Consider the following 21,176-nt stretch of genomic DNA (forward strand, 5'->3'; position numbering starts at 1 on the left):
CTTAGTAATTATGCTGAATCTGAGGAGAAAATATTGGTAGGTCTTATTAATTCTGCCAAAAAGCTGTTTGGCAACCTCCCATCATGCTAGAAAGACCGAGGCCGTTTTGTTAGGCTGTTAACCTCTTTTCAGTCAGTTCGAGTCAGAAAGCCTTTACTTACCTCTCTTAAGGGTGAAGACTTGCCGAGACGTGGCAGGAGAGAAGCTTCCAGTCAACTGGAGAGGTGGCCACAGAGCTGGGAAGGATCTCCAAAGAAATGAGCTCTGAGAGCCAAAAAAAAGATGTTGTCCTGAGTCATTTAGAGTTTGAGGACTGTGTCTACTTTATGTTAAGTTCATTTTCCACAGTGTTTCAAGAAACTACTGAAAGAGGGTTTATGAGGGGCAGTCCCCTCACAGCCAGCTTCCACATTTTCCCTTTAAAGACGTCTTCAAAAAAAGCTCCTTTTCACAGGGATCAGCCAGAGAACCCACCTCGAAAGCCAATTCCTATCGCCCATGCGCATTTATAGGGTTGGCAACTAGGTTCAGATCCCTGCATCTTTTACAAAAAGGGGTCACACCTGCGCAGGCCTGGCTCTGGAGGGCTGCAAGGTGTGTTCTCCTGGCCTTGACCGCCATCTTCTGGACAAAGGTGGTACTGCCGCCAGGGAGAGGCCTCTCCTTGGTCACAGCAGCTTCTGGAGCAAACTTGAAAATCAACCAGGGGAGGGCCGTGAAAAAAAAATCACTTTTAACTGCCAAGAAACCAGTAATCGATTTCACGTGCTACAGCAAAGATGCATTGAATGATACACTTCGCTGTTGTTTTTTACCCATGTCCCGTGTGTTTTGCCCTTACTCATCGCTCAACAAGCTCATAGTTGAGCACCTACTATGTGCCAGACTCCATGCTAGGTGATGGGGTGGAGATAAGTTGGATAGTTTCTGTCCTAGAAAAGAAAAAAACCTAAAGTCTTTTTCTATGAACGTAAAATGTCTCTTAAAAAATTAAGTTAAAAAAATAAAAAATAAAAAAGCCTGAGTTTCAGAAGTCCAGAAACACGAGAGCCAATAGTAACATTTCACTGTGATTAGTGTCATGAGGGAGATGTACCACGGGACACAATACTCAAAAGAGAAAAATCTGCTGGGAGCAGAGAGAGGAAATGGTCCCATGGGAACAGAGAAGGTGACACTTGGGGGTGGGCAGCAGAAAGGGAGGGCAGAGAAGGCTCAAGCATGTCTTGCTGAGTGCTACCACTGCCTTCACTCCCCATCATGGTAGGCAGCACTGTTAGTAGGACCCTGGTGACCGGGACCCTTGCAGGGTGTCTAGAGAAGGGGAGAGATGGAAAGTTATGGGGTCTGGTTGGAGATGACTTGGGGGGGCTATTAGGCCCCCGGCTCAGCCCGCGGGTGTGGGACAGTGAGCCCTAGGGCCAAGAGGGAGTAAGACACCAGCTTGGCTTTGGTCATCAGTTTACCACTTCACAGCCGCAACATGGGCAAATCGCTGAACCTCTGTGAGCCACAGTTGCCTCCCGCACAAATAGGGGTGATGATAATAATCCCTCCAGAGGGGAATTAAATGTGGCAATGCACACATGCGGAGCCCCAGCCCAGGCCTAGCACACACAGCCCTTCATAAATGACTGGCTGTGGTGGTAGCAGGGCATAGTGCCAAGGTCCTAGTATGGCTCTGTAGAGCTCTGTGCTCAATTGTTCCCAGAGGCACCCTTACACCTGCCAGATATTTACGATGTATTCCTTCCCTCTCCACCCCCAAAGTCCTCCCTGGAACACAGACATCCACAAAGCCAGTGTAGACATTTGGGTTGCCACCAGGAATTCTCTGGATCTGGAACCCCTCCCAAGGGTCTTGTGGGTCAGCTTCTCTGGGTGGCCTTCTGATAATTCTGCAAATGGTCAGAATTAGGAATCTCTGGAGAACGGAGCTGAAAGCCTCCCAGTGAGGACAAGCTGGACCACAAGGGGGCAGTATTGGCCAACCCCTGCTTCACAGAGTTGGTTCCCCACCTCTTGTCGCCAGGGAGGAGGAGGATGGAGGGGGACGAAGATGAGGAGAGTAAAGGTCTTTCCCGGAATAAATTTGTTTTATGTTAACTTATGTGAAACGAAAGAAGAGTATCAGATGAAACATTCAAGGAGGATTTTTGAGGGCAACTTCAACAACGTGAGGGGAGACCTTCCATCACCTCATTCGGCACGCTCCAAAAGGCCAGCTGGGGGCAGTTCTAATAGCAGACGCACCACCACCTGCAAGCCCACCTGTCATCAAGTGGAAACAAGGATAATGGGCCTGTAGGAAGCAGGGCAGGCCTAAATTGCCCCAGTTTTTACACACAGAAGCTGCATCTTTGGAGTGTTTCAATGACTTACTGAGATCGTGGCTTAGCCAGTGGCACAGCTTGGGCCAGAACCCCAGGACCCCTACTCACCAGCGCAGAACATTTTCCACTGCACTCCACTGGTCCCCTTCTCTGACCCCAAGTGGATTCTCGTTGTTATTGAGAGCCACTGTGGCCCAGGCTGTAGGGTCTCCATAGCCCTTTCAGCTCTGAATGATGAAAATCCAGAATCTCAGCCTTAAGAAGGTTCTCCAATGGAATATTCCTCCCATCAAGAGCTCGAACCTGGTTAGAGCACAAGAGCACCTATCTTTTGGTTTCTCTGAGGTCACCACAGGTGGGCTTTGCTTGAACAAGCCCAGTATATGAATGGCCATTGGATTTGCCTACGTTGTAGATTGGGGGAAAGGAGCTTTGGGAAATGATGCACAAAATTCCTTGAAATGGCAAAGTTCCTGCACCCATCATCCTACTTCCCAAGCATTTAAAATAGAGTTAAAGGGACAAGGGTTTAATTTACACCCAGCTGTGTGTGAATCCCTCGATTGCTAACTCACCCACATCAAAGTCGAGGGATCAAACAGGAAAAGTGGGTAGGAAGGGAGGCCTCTGGTTCGGCTGGGCGTGTAGAGACAAACAGGAAAAGATACAGTTCCTTGACCTTCTGGTCTGCCTGCCTATGTTACGCTCACTAGCCAGAAGGGAGCCACAGCCTGGCCAGGGGCCAGGGGCCACACTAACCCATTCGGTGCCTACCGTGAGTGAAGCAGTATGCCCGGCCCGCACCAAGCCTCTAATCTAGGGGGAGAGGTGAAACAAGCACCAGATCGTGTTAACACCAAGCAGCCAGAGACACAAAGCACACAGTTTCACAGGTGGCAGTGGCTGGAATGGACCCCAAAGGTTGCAGGGACTTTCATGGTCAGAGATAAAGGAGAGAGCATTTTGTAGGCTGACAAAAGTGCCAGCAAAAAGCCTGGAAGGCAGGAAGGCTAGGGTGTTTTTAGGGAACAGAGAGAAGCACCCCTTCTGTCTCCATCCAGATTATGTATTCCACAAAGATAAGAACTGCATATGATGATCCTTAGTGCTCCCATCAGTAACTAGCACAGGGTCAGGAACCTGGAAGGGGCCAGTTATTGTTTTGAGTGAACTTCTCAAAAGACAGGACATTCCCCCAGGGCATTGGAGTAGCTATGTTGAAAGGGAACTGAATGCCTGGAACTGCACAGACTGCAGTGTTACTGCCTCTGGGCTGCAATTCTACCCTTCATTGCCTTGGTCTTGGTAATGAAGCCAGAGTTTATAAACATTCCTCTTGCCCGTGCGCGATGTTATGCTTTGTCAGTAGAGGGCGACGGAGAGACGTCACAGGAAAAGGTGAGTCTTCTCTCTTCTTGATCCCTCAATGCTGCAATGCTCACTGGCTCGTGGGCACATCCGGTGACACTAACCTCTCGAGAGTCTCAGAGGCACCTAAGGGACAGCTTCACAACAAGCTGAGGTTCTCTCCAGTGACACTCTGGTAAGTTCAACACCGAACCCTAGGTGAATAGTGAGTTTTGTTGGCCCCCCACTAGGCAGTTTCCTGCTTACCAGCCTTGACCTACTTGACCTTGGCTTTAGTGAACTTTTATACTGTTCAGTGGCACCAGCCACACCCTCTCCAATGAGACCTGAGTCTCAGCTTTAGAGAGACACCTCTCCCATTTTATTCCTTCCTATATGTTTAGAGTTCTTTTTAGCTCTAAGTAGTCAATCTCCTGTCACTAGGTAATAATTCTTGATAGTCTACCTTCCCTGTTGGAATTACCATGTGGTTTCTGTCTCCTGATTAGGCCCCGACGGATAAAACACTCACACACATATATACAGAGTCTTTGGAGGGGCTCCTTGCTCCCTCCTCAGATGGATTCTCCCCCCTCGTAAATCCTCTGAGCATCTTGAGTCACCTCCTCCTCTTGAATATCCCTGGTATCAATCAGCCTTCCACCAGGAAGACAGGAACCATCCCAAGTATTTCAAGCAGGAAGGAATTTAATACAGGGACTCTGATGCTTAACAGTCTCCGCCTGTTCCTAACTGTCCCTGTGGGCAGGTGACTTGGCCTTTCTGAAACTCAGTTACCACTTCTATAAGGATAGAGATAAAAATAACACCTAACTCATATGGTACCTCTGAAAACTTATGTAAAATAGTCCATGAAAAACTCCCAGGGCCTGGTACATGGTTAGTGCCCAAGAACTATAAGCTATTATTAGTGTTACTATTATAATCCTCTAAATGTTCCAGCACATCTGAGCTGAAGGGTCCCAAAGCCACATCACTGTATCTGAGGCAGCCAAGAAGGGAAGACATTTCAGCAGTAAGACTTCCATCCCCAGCTGAAGTAAAGACTGGGGAGGGAGTCAGAGGGTAAGAGGATGATGTGTAGGCTGGATATGCCCCATTGGCTCCAATCCCTGCCTGTCCTCAACCAGAACGAGTTTTATACCCTAAACATCCTTCACATACACTGAGAACAGCTCTCTCACCCAGATTCCTTTCAAAATTTTTCATTGAAAATGTAATATATGCATATGATTTTTTTAAACGTCAGAGTACAAAATGCTATGCAGTCAAGAATGTCTCCCTCCCACACCAAACCCCCAGTCCGTCATCTCTCCCACCTCAGAGACAGTCACCATGAGCCAATTTACTATGTGTATTTCCAGGCATATTTTAGGCATATACAAATATAATATGTTTTCATATTTTAATACATACGGGAACACCATTTTTGCTTTTCCACTGAATAAGATATCTTGGAGAGCATTCCATATTTGCACTGATACAGCTCCCTTATTCATTTTTTTCTTTCATCTTATTCTTTTTTAAATGTGCATAGTATTCTTGATATGGATACAGCACTAAGTATTTAACCAGAGCCCTTCTGGTGGAAATTTTATTTCTCCCCGGTCTTTTCCCGTCATAAACAATGTTGTCAAAAGTTATCTACTGTACATAATGACTTCTTTATTTTTATGAGGTAGAAAAATCATCTCACCTCTTCGAGTTGGAGATCCAAAGGCCATCCTTATGGTCTAACATGACCATGTTAGGAGCTGAGAACCTGCATTCCAGACCCATCTCAACTAATCATGTCCTTCACACACGGGCACCAATTTCTTCACCTCCCTGTGTCACTCAGGTTCCTTGCTTGTCAGGCAATAGTGGTACCTGCATTCAATGGCCTCACGAGGGCATTCTCAGGCCCAAATGAGACAAGGTGCATGAAAGCTGGTGAGCACTGTGCTAATCCACAAGCCTCTAACCAGGTTATTGGCCAAACCTACAGTTGATATGTTGCTCGAGGACTGTGCCCATAAATCCTCAACATGCTGCCTGGGGCACCCAGTGCTCCCTCTAAAGGAAACGTACCCTCCCACCCCACCCCACCCCCACCCCCACAGCTCCTGCTTACGGACAACCCTAGGCTGCTGTGCACTGTGTGTCCCTGCTCTCCCCAAGCTTCCACTTCACCTCGGGACTGAACCCGGCTGAGGCACACTGACCACAGGCTCCCCAGTGGCTAGAATGAGAAGCGGTGCCCAGACAACCCAACTCATTCTGACTCTTGTCTTTGGAAAAGTCTACTAGGAAGTCATGAGTGACTAAGATAGTTAGGACAAACATAAGACGGAATACACAGTGAGAGGCCGTGCAGTCAGGGCCCTGGAGGGCCACTAGAAGCCACAGTTCCTGAAACGAGTTAGCTGAATACGCGGAAGCTATGAGGTAGGAAAAAAAGTGGAGAATGCTGGTAAAAAGAGGACACAGAGAAGCAGAACCACCAGAACCAAAGCATTCTAACAGTGACCAGCTCAGCTGCTGAAGCCAACATGACAAGGCCCTGGTGAGGCCCCGCCATCCAAGTCCCTGCTGGGCTCCCGTATGATCCTGTCTCCCTCGCTCCCTCATGTGACTTTGCCATACCCTGCCTTTCCCTGGGCACAGCGGAGGAGGAAAGACCCTCTTCGTGCTGCCAGGAGTGTGAAACCAGGCCAAGGCTTGTGAGACCCATATCCCCAGCTTCCTGCAGAGTCCCCTAAAGGACAGGTGTGTGAAGATCTTACCTCAGGGCAGGGGAAATGGGAGTCATAGATTCCATTTTGCTTTAGAATATACTGCTTTGCTGAAATTGATGCAGCTACATGGAAGTCAGCCTCCTGGGAAAAGGTCAGCGTGGAGAGGGGCAGAGAGCAGAAATGGAGAGGAAAATGGATAATAATTAGCAATTGAGATTTTGCCCATGCAGATCCCTCCCTCTTGCCTGAATTCCACCCACCCTTCATGTCACCTCTTCCACTAAGCCCTCCCTAGCTGCTCCAACCATATTAGCATTGGTCTTCTTACTAACATGACTACATTGCCTTAAGGGCCCCAACTCTTCATCTTGCCCTCTAGCCGTACCACATATGTTTTTTACCATACCTTTTACTGCATGTCTTTCCAGTTCTTCCCACTAAAAAGGCAGAGTACATTTCTCCCACCTTTGACTCCCACCTTTGCAGGTAGTGGGCAAACCACATGGGTTTGGCCATATGACCACCTTATATTATTGGCCAATGCCAATAGCTCAAGATGGAGGTGATGGTGTGCCAGTTCCAAGGACCCTTGTGCTTCTTCCATTGCCATGAAACGAGCATGCACAGGCTAACCCACTGTTCCCAAGAAGAGGATGAGGGACATGTGGAAGCAAGTTGCCTTGGGCAAGCCCCCTGGTTGAGCCCAGCCTAGATCAGCCAATTCTTAGATGCCTGAGCTAAATGCATGTTTATTGTTTTATACCACTGAGATTCTATGGTTCTTTGATAGATAGCTAATACAACTACCCATAACCCTTATTATGCTTTTTAGTACTTGGTGATTTTTAAAAAATTTATTTGAGAGACAGAGAGAGAGCTGGGGAGGGGCAGAGAGAGAGAGAGAGAGAGAGAGAGAGAGAGAGAATCCCAAGCAGGTTCACACTGCTAGCATGGAGCCTGATATGGGGCTCGAACTCATGAACTATGAGATCATGACCTGAGCTGAAATCTAGAGTCAGACACTTAACTGACTGAGCCACTCAGGCACCCCAGTACTTGGTGACTTTTAACGACAGTTCATTATTTGGTCACATATAATTGTTTCTTTGGGTAGCTCTCTCCTAGTTAAGATCGCCAGATTTAGCAAATAAAACTGCAGGATCCCCAGTTAAATTTGAAGTTCAGAAAAACAAGGAATCATTTTTAAATATAAGGGTGTCCCATGTAATTTTTAGGACATATTGATACTAAAAACTATCTAAAATTCAAATTTAACTGGGCATCCTCTATTTATCTAGCAATCCTACTCCTAGTGCTTAAGGCAGTATCAACATCTTACACAATAATCTTGACATAGTTCTCCTGGTCACCATTAAAGTGCTGGGAGGGAAGAGCCATGGTTTTCAAACTGTAAGATTTGCAAGATGGCAGAACTTAAGCACTTTCTCCTCTCCAGTGACAAACCCACTATGATCATGGTGATGATGATGACCATTGCCTTAGCCCCTATAGAGGCAGGTAGCGGGCAAATATACTTTCTTGTCTTCATGTCAGTGCCACAGTGTAGGGAAGTGGCTAAATCTTACCCCCATTTCTAAATGAGTACACCGAGCAACAGACAGATAAAATAACCTTCCCTTGGACAACAGCTAGGGAGAGTAGTAAAGCTAAAACTCAAACACAATCCTTTCTCTTTCCGTAATGCAATTTTGCCTCCAGCTACCAAAAATGCTTTTTGTCATTTTCACAAAACTGAAGAGGGCAAAGTACATTCCCCAGTCTCCCAGTTTCTTTGCTGGTCTCCCTCAATCCATTCTATGAATAATGGGAGTTGTACCAGTGTGCTAGGGCTCCCACGACAAAGTGCAAAGTCACTGGGTGACCTGAACAACAGAAATGTATTTTCTCACTTCTGGAGGCTGGAAGTCCAAGATCAAGGTGCCAGCAGGGCTGGTTCCTTCTGAAGGCTGTAAGGAAAGGGTCTGTTCCAGCCCTGTAGTGGCTAATTTTGTCTGCACCTGACTGGGCCGTGGGATACCCAACTTCTCAGTGTGTGTGAGAGTATTTCTGGAAGACATTAGCATTTAAATTGGAGGGCTGAGTAAAGCAGAAGGCCCTACCCATTGTGCATGGGCATCATCTCATCCTTTGAGGGCCTGAGTAGAAAAAAGTGGGAGAAAACTAAATTGGTTCTCTCTGCCTGAATGCTTGAGCTGAGACATCGGTCTTCTCCTGGCCATGGACTGGGACTGGAATTCACACCACCAGCTTTCCTGGAGGTCCCACTGGCAGCCAGCAGATCATGCCACTTCTTCACGTGAGCCAATTCCTTATAATAGATCATATATATGTATGGCCCCTATTGGTTCTGTTTCTCTGGAGAACACTGACTACTAACACAAGGCCTCTCTTCTTGGCTTGTAGATGGGCTTCTTCTCCCTTATGTTCACACCACCTTCCTTCTGTGCGTGTCTGTGCCCAGATCTCCTCTTCATATAAGGACATCAGTCATACTGGATTAGAACCTACCCTAATGACCTCATGTTAACATAACCACTTCTTTAAAGGCCCTATCTCTAAATAAGGGCACATTCTAAGGAACCGAAGGGTAGGGCTTCAACATATGAATTAGGAGGGGAGACACAATTCAGCCTATAACAGAGTTTGTGGAGCCAACTGTAACTCATCCCAATACAGTCTGCTTTTAAAAGAGGGACGCTGGCGGGGGATGGGGGGCCGCCTGTGTGGCTCAGTCAGTTAAGCGTCTGACTCTTGATTTCGGCTCAAGTCACGATCTCATGGTTTGTGAGCTCAAGCCCTGCATTGGGCTCTGTGATGAGCACGGAGCCTGTTTAGGATTCTCTCTCCCTCTCCCCTCCCCTCCTCAATCAATAGCCACACATACATACATACAAATAAAAGAGGGACCCAAGGGAAGACATTTCAAATGATGGAACTCTGGGTTTCAAGTGGTGGAATTCTAGTTTCTAAAGCAGTCCCTAGGGTGGCAAAGACTCATCCTGCAGTTCTTCATACTGGACCTCAAAGGTGTGTCACACCCTCTGCCAAAGGGGCCCTAGCAACTAATAGAATGTGGGTTATTATGAGGGCAGGGGATTGTGATGGTGGCCCACCTGTGGAATCCAGCGAGACCAAATGTCAGCACCTCAAAAGATGTCCTTTGGCTGCAGTTGACAGCATTGTAGTTTTCTGGATGGCAGCACAGGACAGGGAATCAGTGGAAGCCCGGGGAGCAGGAGAAAGCGGCCCAGCCTTCCCCAAGGTGGTGCCTGATGACCCCATGTCTGAAGGGAAGTCAAGGCCTTCTTTGGTAAGGGGGGGTGCCTCATTTCACTGCCCCAGCCTGTCCCTACACAGGGAGGACAGTGTTGAGGGAACATGGGATCAGAGCTAAGCGCTAGGGGATCCCAGAGAGCTGCTAACAAGAGCAGGTGATGTGCACCCCACCCCCACAACTGGCCCCCAGCTGTCACCAGGGACCAGGTAGCCCTTGATGAGATTGTGAAGTCACTGGAAGCTGGCTTTGGTCTCTCCCGTCTAGCGCCCCATTCAGGGCCTTTTCCTCCCTCTGTGACTGGGATCTGGCTCCCCCGTAGCCCTTTTTTGTTGGTCCTCTATGTGGAGGTTCCTCCCTCTGTAGCCCAGAGAGGACCGGGTGTATAACTGGCCTCAGAGTTACATAGAGTGGGGGGGTGGGAAAGTTTCACCAGTGGTGATTGGAAAGTCATCAGGAAGTCAGACTTCTACCTCAACGCCCCAAGCCTCCCCCTGCAACTCCAGGGTGCCATTCCTTCCCGTCAGTGTGCCCTGTCCTTCCGTGTAACTCCAGGTAAGTGCACCTCTGGTTAGAACTCTAGATCCTTACAGGTCATAGCCCTCTTTCACACGCCCCTGCCCACTGTGGCCTGGGGCTGTAGATGTGCTGTGGGGGAATGTGGGCGGCCCCAGGCCCCTGAATTGCCCCTTCGCTGCTGCTCCAGGAGGCGGAGTCCCCGAAGCCAGACTCTTCCTACCACTACCTGGAGGAGATGGAAGCTCGCGAGGACGGAGGCTGTCCAGGGCCGCCCAAGTCACTGTGCTCCAAGGCCGGTCCCACCGCCAAGGGCCAGGCGGGCGACGCACCGGAACTCGAAGAGCTGCCTCCGGCCCCGGCCACCCCCGGGACCCCGGGGACCGAGCGCAACGCCGAGATGGAGCTGGAGAAGGTGCGCATGGAGTTTGAGCTGACGCGGCTCAGGTACCTGCATGAGGAGAACGAGCGCCAGCGGCAGCACGAGGAGGTGATGGAGCAGTTGCAGCAGCAGGCCATGCCCCGCCTGGTAGGTGCCGGGAGGGTGGGGGCGCTGGCCAGAGGCCCTCAGGTCCCCCCCCCCCCGCCCGAGGGCTGGGGGCTGCCTGCATGGGGAGCCCGCCTGACCTGCTTCACCCCTGCACCCTGCCCCGGGTCCAGAGATGGGTTGCCGGCTGCTTTAGAGCTGCCCTGCTCGGCTGAGATCAACTGTTTAAGGAGAGTTGACCCTGACCCTGGAGGGGGCCCCAGAACCACCTGTCCACCCACCTGTCCGCAGCTTCCCTCCTCAGGGAAAAGTCTTCAACATCTTTTCACCACTCTCTATTCCTCTCTGCCTGTTGTGTAAGAGATGTGAGCCTTCCTGCAGTCTGGCCAGTGGATTTTGATAAAACCATCACCTTCCCCTTATCAGAGCTGCATTGGTTCTGTTCGCTCTGCCTTGTTGCCATCTAAGGCTTAGACGTCTTGTGGCAAGAAATGGGCCGCTCTCCCCTAACCTGTACTCAATGGGGATAAAAAATCCTATTCTTGATTAAATGAGATGTGAAGGACTTAGCACTGTGTGATTGGGCCACCACAAGTCCTAAATTACACAAGACGCCATTGTTTAAAGCAGGTTGCCCGGGCTTTAAAATCAGACAGGATTGGTTAAAACTCTGTTTCTCCCATGTATGAACTGCGTGGCGTTGGGCGAGTTACAAACCCTCCTTGAGCCTCGCTCTGCATCTGGAAAGCAGTACCTACCTCATAGGGTTGCCGTGAGAATTCAGTGATAGGCTGCATGTGAGGTGCTTTGCAATGAGCCTGGCAGATTAGGTAAGCGCTCAATAAATGTTAGCTATTACCGTTTTTATGCACTCACGCAATTCACTTCTTGACCCAAATGCAACAACTTACATTCATCACTTGGCAATTTTATTGGGATGTAATGTATTAGCCATGCTTCCCAGCTCTGGGTCATCCTCAATTCTGAGAAACTTGCCTTCTGTCTTTATCCAAGTCATCACTGTAATTGTTGAGGAGGATATGACCTAAAGTAAATACCACTAAAAGATCTCCCTACAGGTTAGCAATGTTCCATTAATCACCACCCTTGCGTCACATTTTATCCAGCTCACATTTCTCTACCTTGTCCAGAAAAACTATCTTGAGACAGACACACCGTCAAACAGTTTCCCATAATTGTTATTACACTACCTATAGAATTTCCCTAATTGACGGGTCAATTTTTTTTCCCTGAGAAAATGAGATTGGTTTTGCATGATTTGTTTTCAATGAACACATGCTGGCTTTTAACAATTAATCATTTTTTTCTTGCTCACAAAATGCCTGCTTAATTATACACCGAATGGTTTTGCTAAGCCAAGTCAAGCTGATGGAAGTGGGATCTCCAGAATCCCATCTTTTTTACTCCCTCTTTAAAGAAAAAATAGAACAAACATTTGCTTGTCTCTAAGATTCTGGCACATTCCTCAGATTTTTGATTTCTCACAGGTAAGTTCCATGTCCAGGCTTGGGGTTTTATTCTCAGTATCCTGGGATAAAATGTGTCCCGAGTTGGACACTGAAACTACTTAAAGCACCTGTGGTTAAGGTACTGTGCCTTTGCTCTATGCCTCCTTCTAATCATATTTGTTTTCCCTTTTTTTAGTTTGAAAAGCTTACTCTTGTTGGATGAGCTGAAACCCTGGGTGTATGGTCCTATCTGCTGTCTGTCTTCTGCTCAAAAGATAGACCGTGGAAAGTGTTGTGAAAAGTCTAAAAGGTTTCACAAATGCATGTCTGGTTGTCAATATCATAATTATCACCCATCAGCATTTTAGACTGAAAGCATATGCTGGCTGCTTTGGGGCCGCTGGAAATCCATGGACCCAGAGCCATAGCAGGTCCATAGGTGCCCAGTAGGGCCCATGCAGCCACCCCTCCCTCTAGAACACTGGGTTTCTTCCTCTGCTCTTCAACCTGCCTTGCTATTCATTTTGGAAATGGCATTCCTGGAGTCATTTTCTGCCCCCTCGGGTTTATTTATTTGCCCTCACATTGTATGTGGTTACTCCAACAATGGTGTGTCCGAAACTGCTGTCTTTCATAATCGTTTACAAAAGTATTTCACGTGTTGTGCATTTATTGACAGGTAGAGAGCTGACTTGATTTTTAAGCCCCTCCCCACTCTCTTTTTCTGGATGAATGGGTGGGTAGATCGATTTCATTGTATTGAAAAGTATCTCTGTCTGTTTCTAGCCAGCTTGGGGTATCACAGCTCCTGCCATCTGCCTGCTTACAAAAAAACATGGCATGGTTTTAAAAGATATTTTAAAGAATAAACCATGGGTGATGCCTTCTTAACTACAGATCAAAATAGTTATATCAGCTTCTTTGCTGTACTTCGATGTTGATGCTTTCTACAGTTAAAATGGAGGCTTGTTGGATCTCAATTCTATAGATTCCAGAAATGAGCAGCAAGAACACAGGCAGAATCAGCCAGAACTAACTTGAGCTGCTTTCCTCCTCCTCAATACCGTGAGGGTTTCGGGAGGCTCTATCACCTGTCTCTCACCACCTATCCCCCAGGGAGACCCAACCTTAGACTGATAGACCACAGACTGACCCTGTGAGACATATGCCAGTACAAGAGGTCAGAAACAGTCACTTGTGCCCAAGGGACATCCTCTCATTGTGCCGCTGTCCAGAAAACAAGGCCGAATGTCAGGGCAAACCATGCAGAGAACATTCCCAAGAACCCAGCATCCAGATCTGGGGACCTCAGAGTCAGAGAGAGACTGCCACCTGTGTGACTCAGCTACAGCACAGAACGCACAGAGAAGGGAAGGTGTCACCTGGAGCCTGGCTCAGGAAGGCTAAAAGCAGACCCAAGAAGTGAAAACCCATGAGTTCCTCCACGTGCCAGTGACCTGACTAGGAATGTTTCGGTTCTCGGTCCACTCTTCCTCTTGCAGTCTTGTGAGCGGGGGATGAGGAAGACAACCTGCCCCAGGTCCCGTTCCAGAGGGGACAAGAGCAGGACTGACACACAGACCTGCCTGGCACCCGAGCCCGGTTTGGCCAGCTCCACTCTCTTCTTTCCCTCACAGTTCTCCGGAGGCCTCCAGGATCTCCTGCTCCCCCAGAACCAGTTTGCCATGTTCCTGTACTGCTTCATCTTTATACACATAATCTATGTCACCAAGGAGATGGTCTTCTTCCTCTTCTCCAAACACTATCTGTTCTGCATCGCGGCCATTCTGCTCTGTTTGATTAAAACTTTATGGTCATACTTCTAGGTGCTTTCGCTCCCTCCATCACTGGGAACCTCCATGGGTAATTAGGACATGATCCAAGTCGGCCTGTGGCCTCCCTGCCTTCTCCTTCCCTCATACGAGCCTCCCTCCAATCAGAAATGGCTGTTAGGAAAGGCTCTGTTGTCAACCATTTACATATTAGTGTGAAGAAACGCATTCAGGCCTTGTTCTAAGCCTGGGTTCTCAGTGTGGTTGAGGATACTTTACGCCCTAAGAGGAGGACTTCAGAAGTTATCAAGCTAGGGAGGTTTCTAGAGGGAGAAGGGGTTTGGAAAGCCTTGTTAGAATCACAGGAATCATACTATGACCAGGTTGGTTCGGGATCCACCACATCTATTCATTTGCACAGATCTTCTCTGAGGTGGAGGATGCTGTGGTAGGCTCGGGGATAAGCCCCCCCAAAGATGGGCCTGTCCCAATCCTCAGAACCTGTGAATTCACCTTAACATAGTAAAAGAGGCTCTGGGATGTGATTAAAGGCCTCCCAGTGGGGAGATAAGCCTGGACTATTCCACGGGTCCAACGTAATCACAAGGGTTTTGCAAGAGGGAGACAGGAGGGCGAGAGAGAAGGGGATGTGACCTCGGAGAAGTGGAGGTTGGAACGAGCCAAGGAATGCAAGCAGCCTTTAGAAACTAGAAGAAGCACAAAAATGAATTTTCTCTGAGAGCCGCCAGAAAGAACATAACTCTGCCAACCCATTTTAGACAGACCTGTAGACCGCCATAACTGTAAAGAGAATAAATCTGAGTTGCTTTAAGCTACTAAGTGGGTAGTACAGTGTTACAGCAGCAACAAGGAACTAATACAGGAGCCAAGACTCCCCGAGCTCTTTCCAGCTCCGCACACATGTCAGGAGAGCAGCGCCAGGCCGTGGGCAAGAGTTGGTTTAACACTGGGCATGAGCAGGACTGTACAGTCAGTCACGTAGGCGAAGACCCTACCCTCAGGCAACAGGCAGTTCAGAGAAAGCCTCTGAAGCCCCAGGGAGCCCAGGACAGGCCTGTCAGAATCTGATAGGCAAAGGCTATCCCTACCTCTGAGCAGCGCTTGCCTGGGTGAGACTTCGAGAGCATAGTCCCTGCCTGCTCCCAGGGGACTGGGGAAGGGAGGCTCTAATGCCTGACAGGGCCCAGAGCAAGTCCGCAGTGCTCACTAGTGAAAAGTGGGAGGAGAAAAAAAAAAAACAGGCCACACAGCTCAACCCTCAAATCCCAAACACACACATGCACACATATACACACACGCAGATGCATAGCAAATAAGCAGTTGTCCATAACAGCGACACACACAGTCCCCCCACCCCCAAATAAACAGGCAGCAGCAATGAAAAGGAGCCGACTTTGAACATTAGAGGGTCCAGAGTAGGCACAAAATGGGGTTCCCGGTATGTATGTAACAAAGAGTTCAACTCCCCCATCGCCAATACCCTACCCCCCCCCCCCCTCACACACACACACACACACACCACACTGCTAGCAGGCCATCTAGCTGCTCCGGCCCCACCAACCCTGCCCGGGGAGGACTGGCACCTGACTAAGGCACAGGAGGCCCTCAGGAAAATGCAGCAAACTGAACGAGGGTGGACACAGTTCTGTAATCAGTCAAGTCTGTCATAACCCCTCTTTTTCTGGGGCATAGATCTCAGCCTTGAGACGGACGAAAGAATACGGTTCTGTCTCCTCGGGCTCTGTGAGAGATACTCAGTGAAGACACATGAAAAAAAGAGCACTGCCCTGGGACTCGATGTCTGAACACATTATCGAGCCACGTGAGTCTGCAGTGACTCATCATTTCCCGCCCAGCTCGGGGCACCACTCCCATTCATAGTTGCATGCGCCACGTATTTACCTGAAAGTAGGAAAACTCTCCTTTCTCGTTAAACTTCGAATGATAGGTGTTTTTGCTATGGGTCCTCTCTCACACTCATCTTATTTGATCTGGGGTGGAACTGAAGTAAGAGGAGAAGGAAATCAGGGTATCAAAAAGATTTAAGGTCCAGGTATTTGTTATAGCAGACGGAACTGGGAGTTTGTGAAAAATACCAAGTGCTGGGGTGCCTGGGTGGCTCAGTCGGTTGAGTGTCTGACTTCGGCTCAGGTCATGATCTCACAGTTTGTGAGTTCGAGCCCCACGTCGGGCTCCGTGCTGACAGCTCGGAGCCTGGAGCCTGCTTCGGATTCTGTGTCTCCCTCTCTCTCTGCCCCTCCCCTGCTCATGGTCTGTCTCTCTCTCTCTCTCAAAAATAAACATTTGAAAAAAAAAAAAAGAAAAATACCAAGTGCTAAAAGGCCATTTAGTTCTTTGCCCTGTTGCCAGGTAAATTGGACTTAAATACATCCATTTTCCTTGCAAATCTTCAGAGAAAGACTTAATTAACTCCCTCAAACAGTTAAGTTAGCATCCCATCCTTAGAAGGGGCATGAAATCTCCCTTCTATTCCTCGTCCTGTGACTGAAGACTGAAGCTGGTAGTGTCAGATCTGCCCTCTGGGAAAATGAGAACAGCTCATGGTCACTCCCCAAACGTGGTAAAGTTCTCCTGGTTCAAATTCAGAGCAGAAAATCAGAAGGGAGAGAGATGAACGTGGAGAGAGCTGTACAACATAGGAAGAAGGCATAGTCAAGGGGTTGCAAACAGACAACATCCAAGAATATCTCAAACACCTCCAACGTGCCAGGCACTTTGCTAAATGCTTCATGGAGACGCTCTTCAAACCCTGGAAGGGTTTACTATCTCCATTTCACAGATAAGGATACTGAGGCTCAGAGAGGTTAAATAACTTACCCGAAATCGTCTTAGATCTCAAGTCTGACTCCTAAACACGTGATCTTCCTACATGACTATGCTCCCATGATCCTGCCTTGAAGGATTTCACAGCCTTGCTGGCAGGATGAGGTTAACATACATGAAAATGTCGCACACAGGCCTTAGTGATGAAGGAAATCAAAGGAGAGTTTCCTGGAACCCAGGGTGATAGGAAGACCTCTCAAAAGAGCAGCCCACAAGAGCAGGTAAGCCCGGGATAGGCAGAAAGGAAGAGAGGGAATTCACACAAACTAAGGTCAGGACGGGAGTGTATACACAGTGTATAGAAGAAAGAGAAGGCTCATTCTGCTCCAATAAATGGTGTGAAGGGTAAGAGGCCTAGAAAATTGATAGGAGGCCAAATGTTATGGTCTTGAATGTTGGTCTGAGGAATATGAACTTAATCCTTTGGGAAACAGAATCCCTGAAGAGTGTAGTGTGAGATAGAAACCTCCCTCAAAAAAAAAAAAGACTTCCTTTCCCCCTCTCTCCTGGGGACCATGTTCTTGCCTTGACCACGTGGAGGACTGCATTCAGCTGTAAAAGAAACTCAACCAAAGTGGCTTAACCATATAGTGACTTACGTTTCTCACATACTCAGAAGTCCCAGGTAAGACAGTCTGCGACTGGTGAAATTGCTCTAGGAAATCAGAGGGGACCCAGGCTGCTTTTTCCTCCACCATACTTAGCACTCAGCTTTTATCCTCCTCACCCTATGGCGTTCAGCCCCATGGTTATAAAATGGTTGCTGCCGCCCCAAGTACCACATCCACAACTCCAGTTCAGAAAAGAGAGGAAAGAAAAGAGGCAGCTTTTAAAAGCTTTCTAGAAAGACTCACCCAGAGACTTCTGTTTACATCTCATTGGTCAGACTGGGTCATGTGGCTGCTCTTAGCTGCATGTTTTCTGAGATGGGAAGTTTCTTACCTGCGCACCGTTGCAGCCTTGAACAAAATTAGGATTCTGGGGAGGGAGAATTAGTGTGGGGGCAGGAGAGATGGATATCGAAGAATCAAATAACTATGTCTAGCATAGCCTGCTTTCTTAGACCCAGCTTCCACTCCCAGCCCTGCGCCGGTCTTAGTGGGGTTGAGACATGGGTTGGGGGCACAGTTGTGGCCAGTCCGGGCCTGGCGCACTGCAGCACTACTGCCCTAAGGCGGCATTCACATACCACAGCAGGAAGGTCACAGACCTCTCCTCTGGACGGGCGGCTGGAGCAGCTCTGCCTTCATCTTCCTGACCTCTGCCTGAGGCCCCAAGGCCCTACACATCCAGGACAGCAGCCCTGGCTGGGGCCGGGGCACTAGACGGTACACCCGTCTGTGCTGAGTGCCCTCAGCACAGCTGCAAGATGCAAGTTTGCTCCTAGAGTCTCCCCCCCAAGTCCCAGATTCCACAGAACTGAGCCCAGTGCCCCCACTCCCCGTCTCGTCTCTCCCCAAGCTGCCAAAGACTGAGGGTATGACAGATCCTGTGCCTTATAAAGGGCCACTCAGCTTTAGTCCAAACAATCAAACACTAATAGTTAACTTTTAGGCAGGCTTCCGGAGGGAAAGATAGAAGAATCTTTCCTGCTCCCCAGATGGAATCACATAAGTCGCTACCCCAAGCCCAAGGACAAAAGCAGAATCCTGAAGACAGCTGGAATCTGCAGGAGGGAAGAGGGAACAGGCTTAGTTCCAAAGGCCACTTCCTGGCCTCTCTTTTTCTAATCTCACTTGAGCAGGTGACTGCAAGCAAGCTGGTTAAGGTTTCTAGGCTTCATTTGGATGACCTGTAAATTACCGAAACTCTTAGTGAGGGAGAAAAGGACCAAATCATAGGGTCTGACTTCAGAATTCTGATTTAACTGAAACGATCTGGGTTCAGTCACTTCAAAAGTGCTCCAGTTCATTGCAATGTGCAGCCGTATTGTAAAAGCCAACTCCTGGCTGCTCTACCTGTGATCTGAAGACCGGCAGCTTCAGCATTGCCTGGGGCATCGTAAAAATGCAGCATCCCAGCCCCAGCTGCCCAGACCCCACTGTTAACTGCTCCATTTGACAATATCCCCAGGGATTCTCAGGGGACGTATTACTGTAGGTGATGCAATTCAATTCAATTCAACCTGTCCTCTGTTATGAAGATACTGCTCTTGGCCTGGAGGATCTTCCAGAAGGGGATGTGGAGGCAAGATGGGAAGGAGAAAGAGGACGACTGAGCCTGTAGCCCCTAGAAGTGCTGAGGGGGAGGGGGGCAGGCCACCAACATCTGGCACAGCCCAGGGTGGCCTTGTGTCCGCCCCTCCTCCCTCTGTGCCTTTTCATGAGCCCTGGCTCTGGGCTTCTGAGGAACCAAATGATTTATCCCAGCACTCAGGGATTTACCAGAAACTTCCGGAATCCCCCCAGGCCTGTCTCTGCCTCTGTCCCTTTTTTGATCTAGCTTCTACACGTGTAGCTTGGGAAAATCTTGCTAATATGCATTCATTCATTATTTAAAGGTTGCCACTCTTCCTTCAGGAAGGTTAAGCATGATTAAAAGATGGGATTTTTCCACAGGGCACAGCAGCAAAGCTAGGGCTCCCACATTTTTTCAGCTGTTTTGGCCAAGCCTTGTTGCATAATTTAAAGTCTGTGACTTATTTAGATTTAATTAGCCAAAGGAGCAGCAGCTGAGGCTCACTAGTCAGTATTTATTAAGCGCCCTCAAAGGGTTTGGTAGCTCTTTAGAGCAAAGAGCAGGATCAGCTTTGGACTTGCAAATTACCCACCCTTAAGCAGGAGGGGGTCACAGATAGTGCCAGCAGGTAGCACTTTTGTTTCTCAAGGAGAACAAAGGGGTGGCATCAAGGAGCCTATGGTGAAGGGACAAATACTCCCATAAGGCCTTTTCTTCAGCGGTGAGTTGGTGGTCTTAGCTGTCACAAGCTGTAGTGACAGGTACGGATGATGGGGGGAGGAGGGGGGAATGGATAATGCAGAGCTATACAAATGGGAGGTGCTAGTGAGAGAGGAACAGGGAATGTGTCCTGACTGCCACCTGACTGGGAGAGCTAGGGGAAGTGGGGGGGACGGGCTCCCGATTTGTGGGGCCCAGCGTGAAAGGAAAATGCCAGGTTCCTTGTTCAAAAGAGCCTGGAAACCAAGTGTACCCTCCACCCCCACGATGGCAGCGGTTCCCAAGCACAGCAGGGATCACAGCCCTGACGGTAAGCCCATGAGGCCAGACCTGGAGGTAGGTGAGGAGACTCTCAGGGTATAGAGGCTATGTCCCAGGCCACCCCATCAGCCAGAGGGAGGGGAGCGGGCTCTGTGCCTTTTGAAAAGGTGCGGGGACCCTGGGAGCAGACTTGGGAGGCTGAGTCTGGTGATCTGTGGGGAGGACAGGACTTCTCCCGGGCCATGTGGACCCCTTGTCCACCCACTGGCTCTAGAAGCAGAGTCTGGGCAGGAGGAAGCTCCAGGCTAGCAGCTGCTAATCACAGGACTCAAGAAACCTCAGGCTCTCCAAGTCTTCCTCCAGGGCATTTCCCCCTCTTGGCCTCTGCCCCCAGCCCCACTCAACTAATCATTTTTCTCTGGACTCAAAAATCCCAAAACAGGTGAAAAAAAAAAGCTCCATTTTTTTACCCCTATGAGCCTCACTGTATCAAATGACACAGTCCTTTTCCCTCAAACTTTTCATCAAAGGAGCCATTGTAGGGTCCTGGTGCAGAGAGCAGGCATTGGAAGCCAGCCACCAGGAAGCCCTGGAGAAAGTGCTGAGCAAGGCGACCCTGGACGAGAAGGGGGGGGGGGGGGGGGCGGGCAGGGTGTTTCAGGGAGCTACTCTCCACACCAGGAAGGGCCCGTGCATGCAGAGGTGGGGGGGGGGGGGGGACTCTCAAACACGGAGCAGCTCTTCTCCAATAACCCTGGCCAAGTTGCCAGAGCGGCTAATACCTAATACCTGGGGACTTAACAGTGCTTACCGAAAAAATGAACAATCCACTGAACCGAAGTCTGCAATAGGCAACCTGAGACAAGCTGGGAGAGCTAAAGCATTGGGTGAAGGCGTCTGGAGAGGGGGGCACGCACTTACTCAATACCCACTGTGCATTCTGCCCTGTCCAGCATGCTCTGTGTCTATTTCATCCGAGGCCACTCCCCAGGGAGCACTATTCCCATCCCCACTCTGCATACGGGAAAACCCACTCAGGATTTGCCTGAGCTTACTCAGCCAGAAGGTGGCAGAGACCAAGTGTGGCAAGGAGAAAGAGCTAAAAATTGATTTAAAAAGAGCAAATCTATGTCTTGCCCATTTGGGTTTGTGGATGAAGATTCAGAGCTTATTTGATAACATATATGAAGAGTAC

At 49.0% G+C, this 21,176-nt stretch overlaps 2 protein-coding genes across 4 annotated transcripts in view; one reads left to right on the top strand and one right to left on the bottom strand.

Annotated features, from left to right (window-relative positions):
• The window catches only part of ATP6V1E2 (ATPase H+ transporting V1 subunit E2), a 67,190-nt gene that overhangs the window by 3,610 nt on the left and 42,404 nt on the right, over nt 1–21,176 (bottom strand). The window contains exons 2-5 of one of the 2 annotated variants that reach the window (XR_006595535.1): nt 6,467–6,559; nt 5,398–5,570; nt 2,442–3,895; nt 162–264 (exon numbers count right to left, since the gene is read on the bottom strand). The gene's annotated coding sequence lies outside the window, so the exon portion shown is untranslated. The remainder of the gene's footprint in view (nt 1–161; nt 265–2,441; nt 3,896–5,397; nt 5,571–6,466; nt 6,560–21,176) is intronic. The other variant, XR_006595536.1, reaches the window with a different exon arrangement.
• On the top strand, nt 9,530–14,026 carry TMEM247 (transmembrane protein 247). 2 transcript variants are annotated; one of them, XM_045054169.1, is made up of 3 exons: nt 9,530–9,749; nt 10,420–10,758; nt 13,823–14,026. In XM_045054169.1, the coding sequence occupies exons 1-3, from the start codon at nt 9,633–9,635 to the stop codon at nt 14,009–14,011; spliced, it is 645 nt and encodes a 214-aa protein (XP_044910104.1). In that variant the 5' UTR covers nt 9,530–9,632; the 3' UTR covers nt 14,012–14,026. The 2 variants fall into 2 exon arrangements, with proteins under 2 accessions (XP_044910104.1, XP_044910105.1); XM_045054170.1 differs by having other exon boundaries at nt 9,555–9,729.

Source organism: Felis catus, chromosome A3, assembly GCF_018350175.1.
Source record: "Felis catus isolate Fca126 chromosome A3, F.catus_Fca126_mat1.0, whole genome shotgun sequence".
NCBI classification, from domain to species: Eukaryota; Metazoa; Chordata; class Mammalia; order Carnivora; family Felidae; genus Felis; species Felis catus.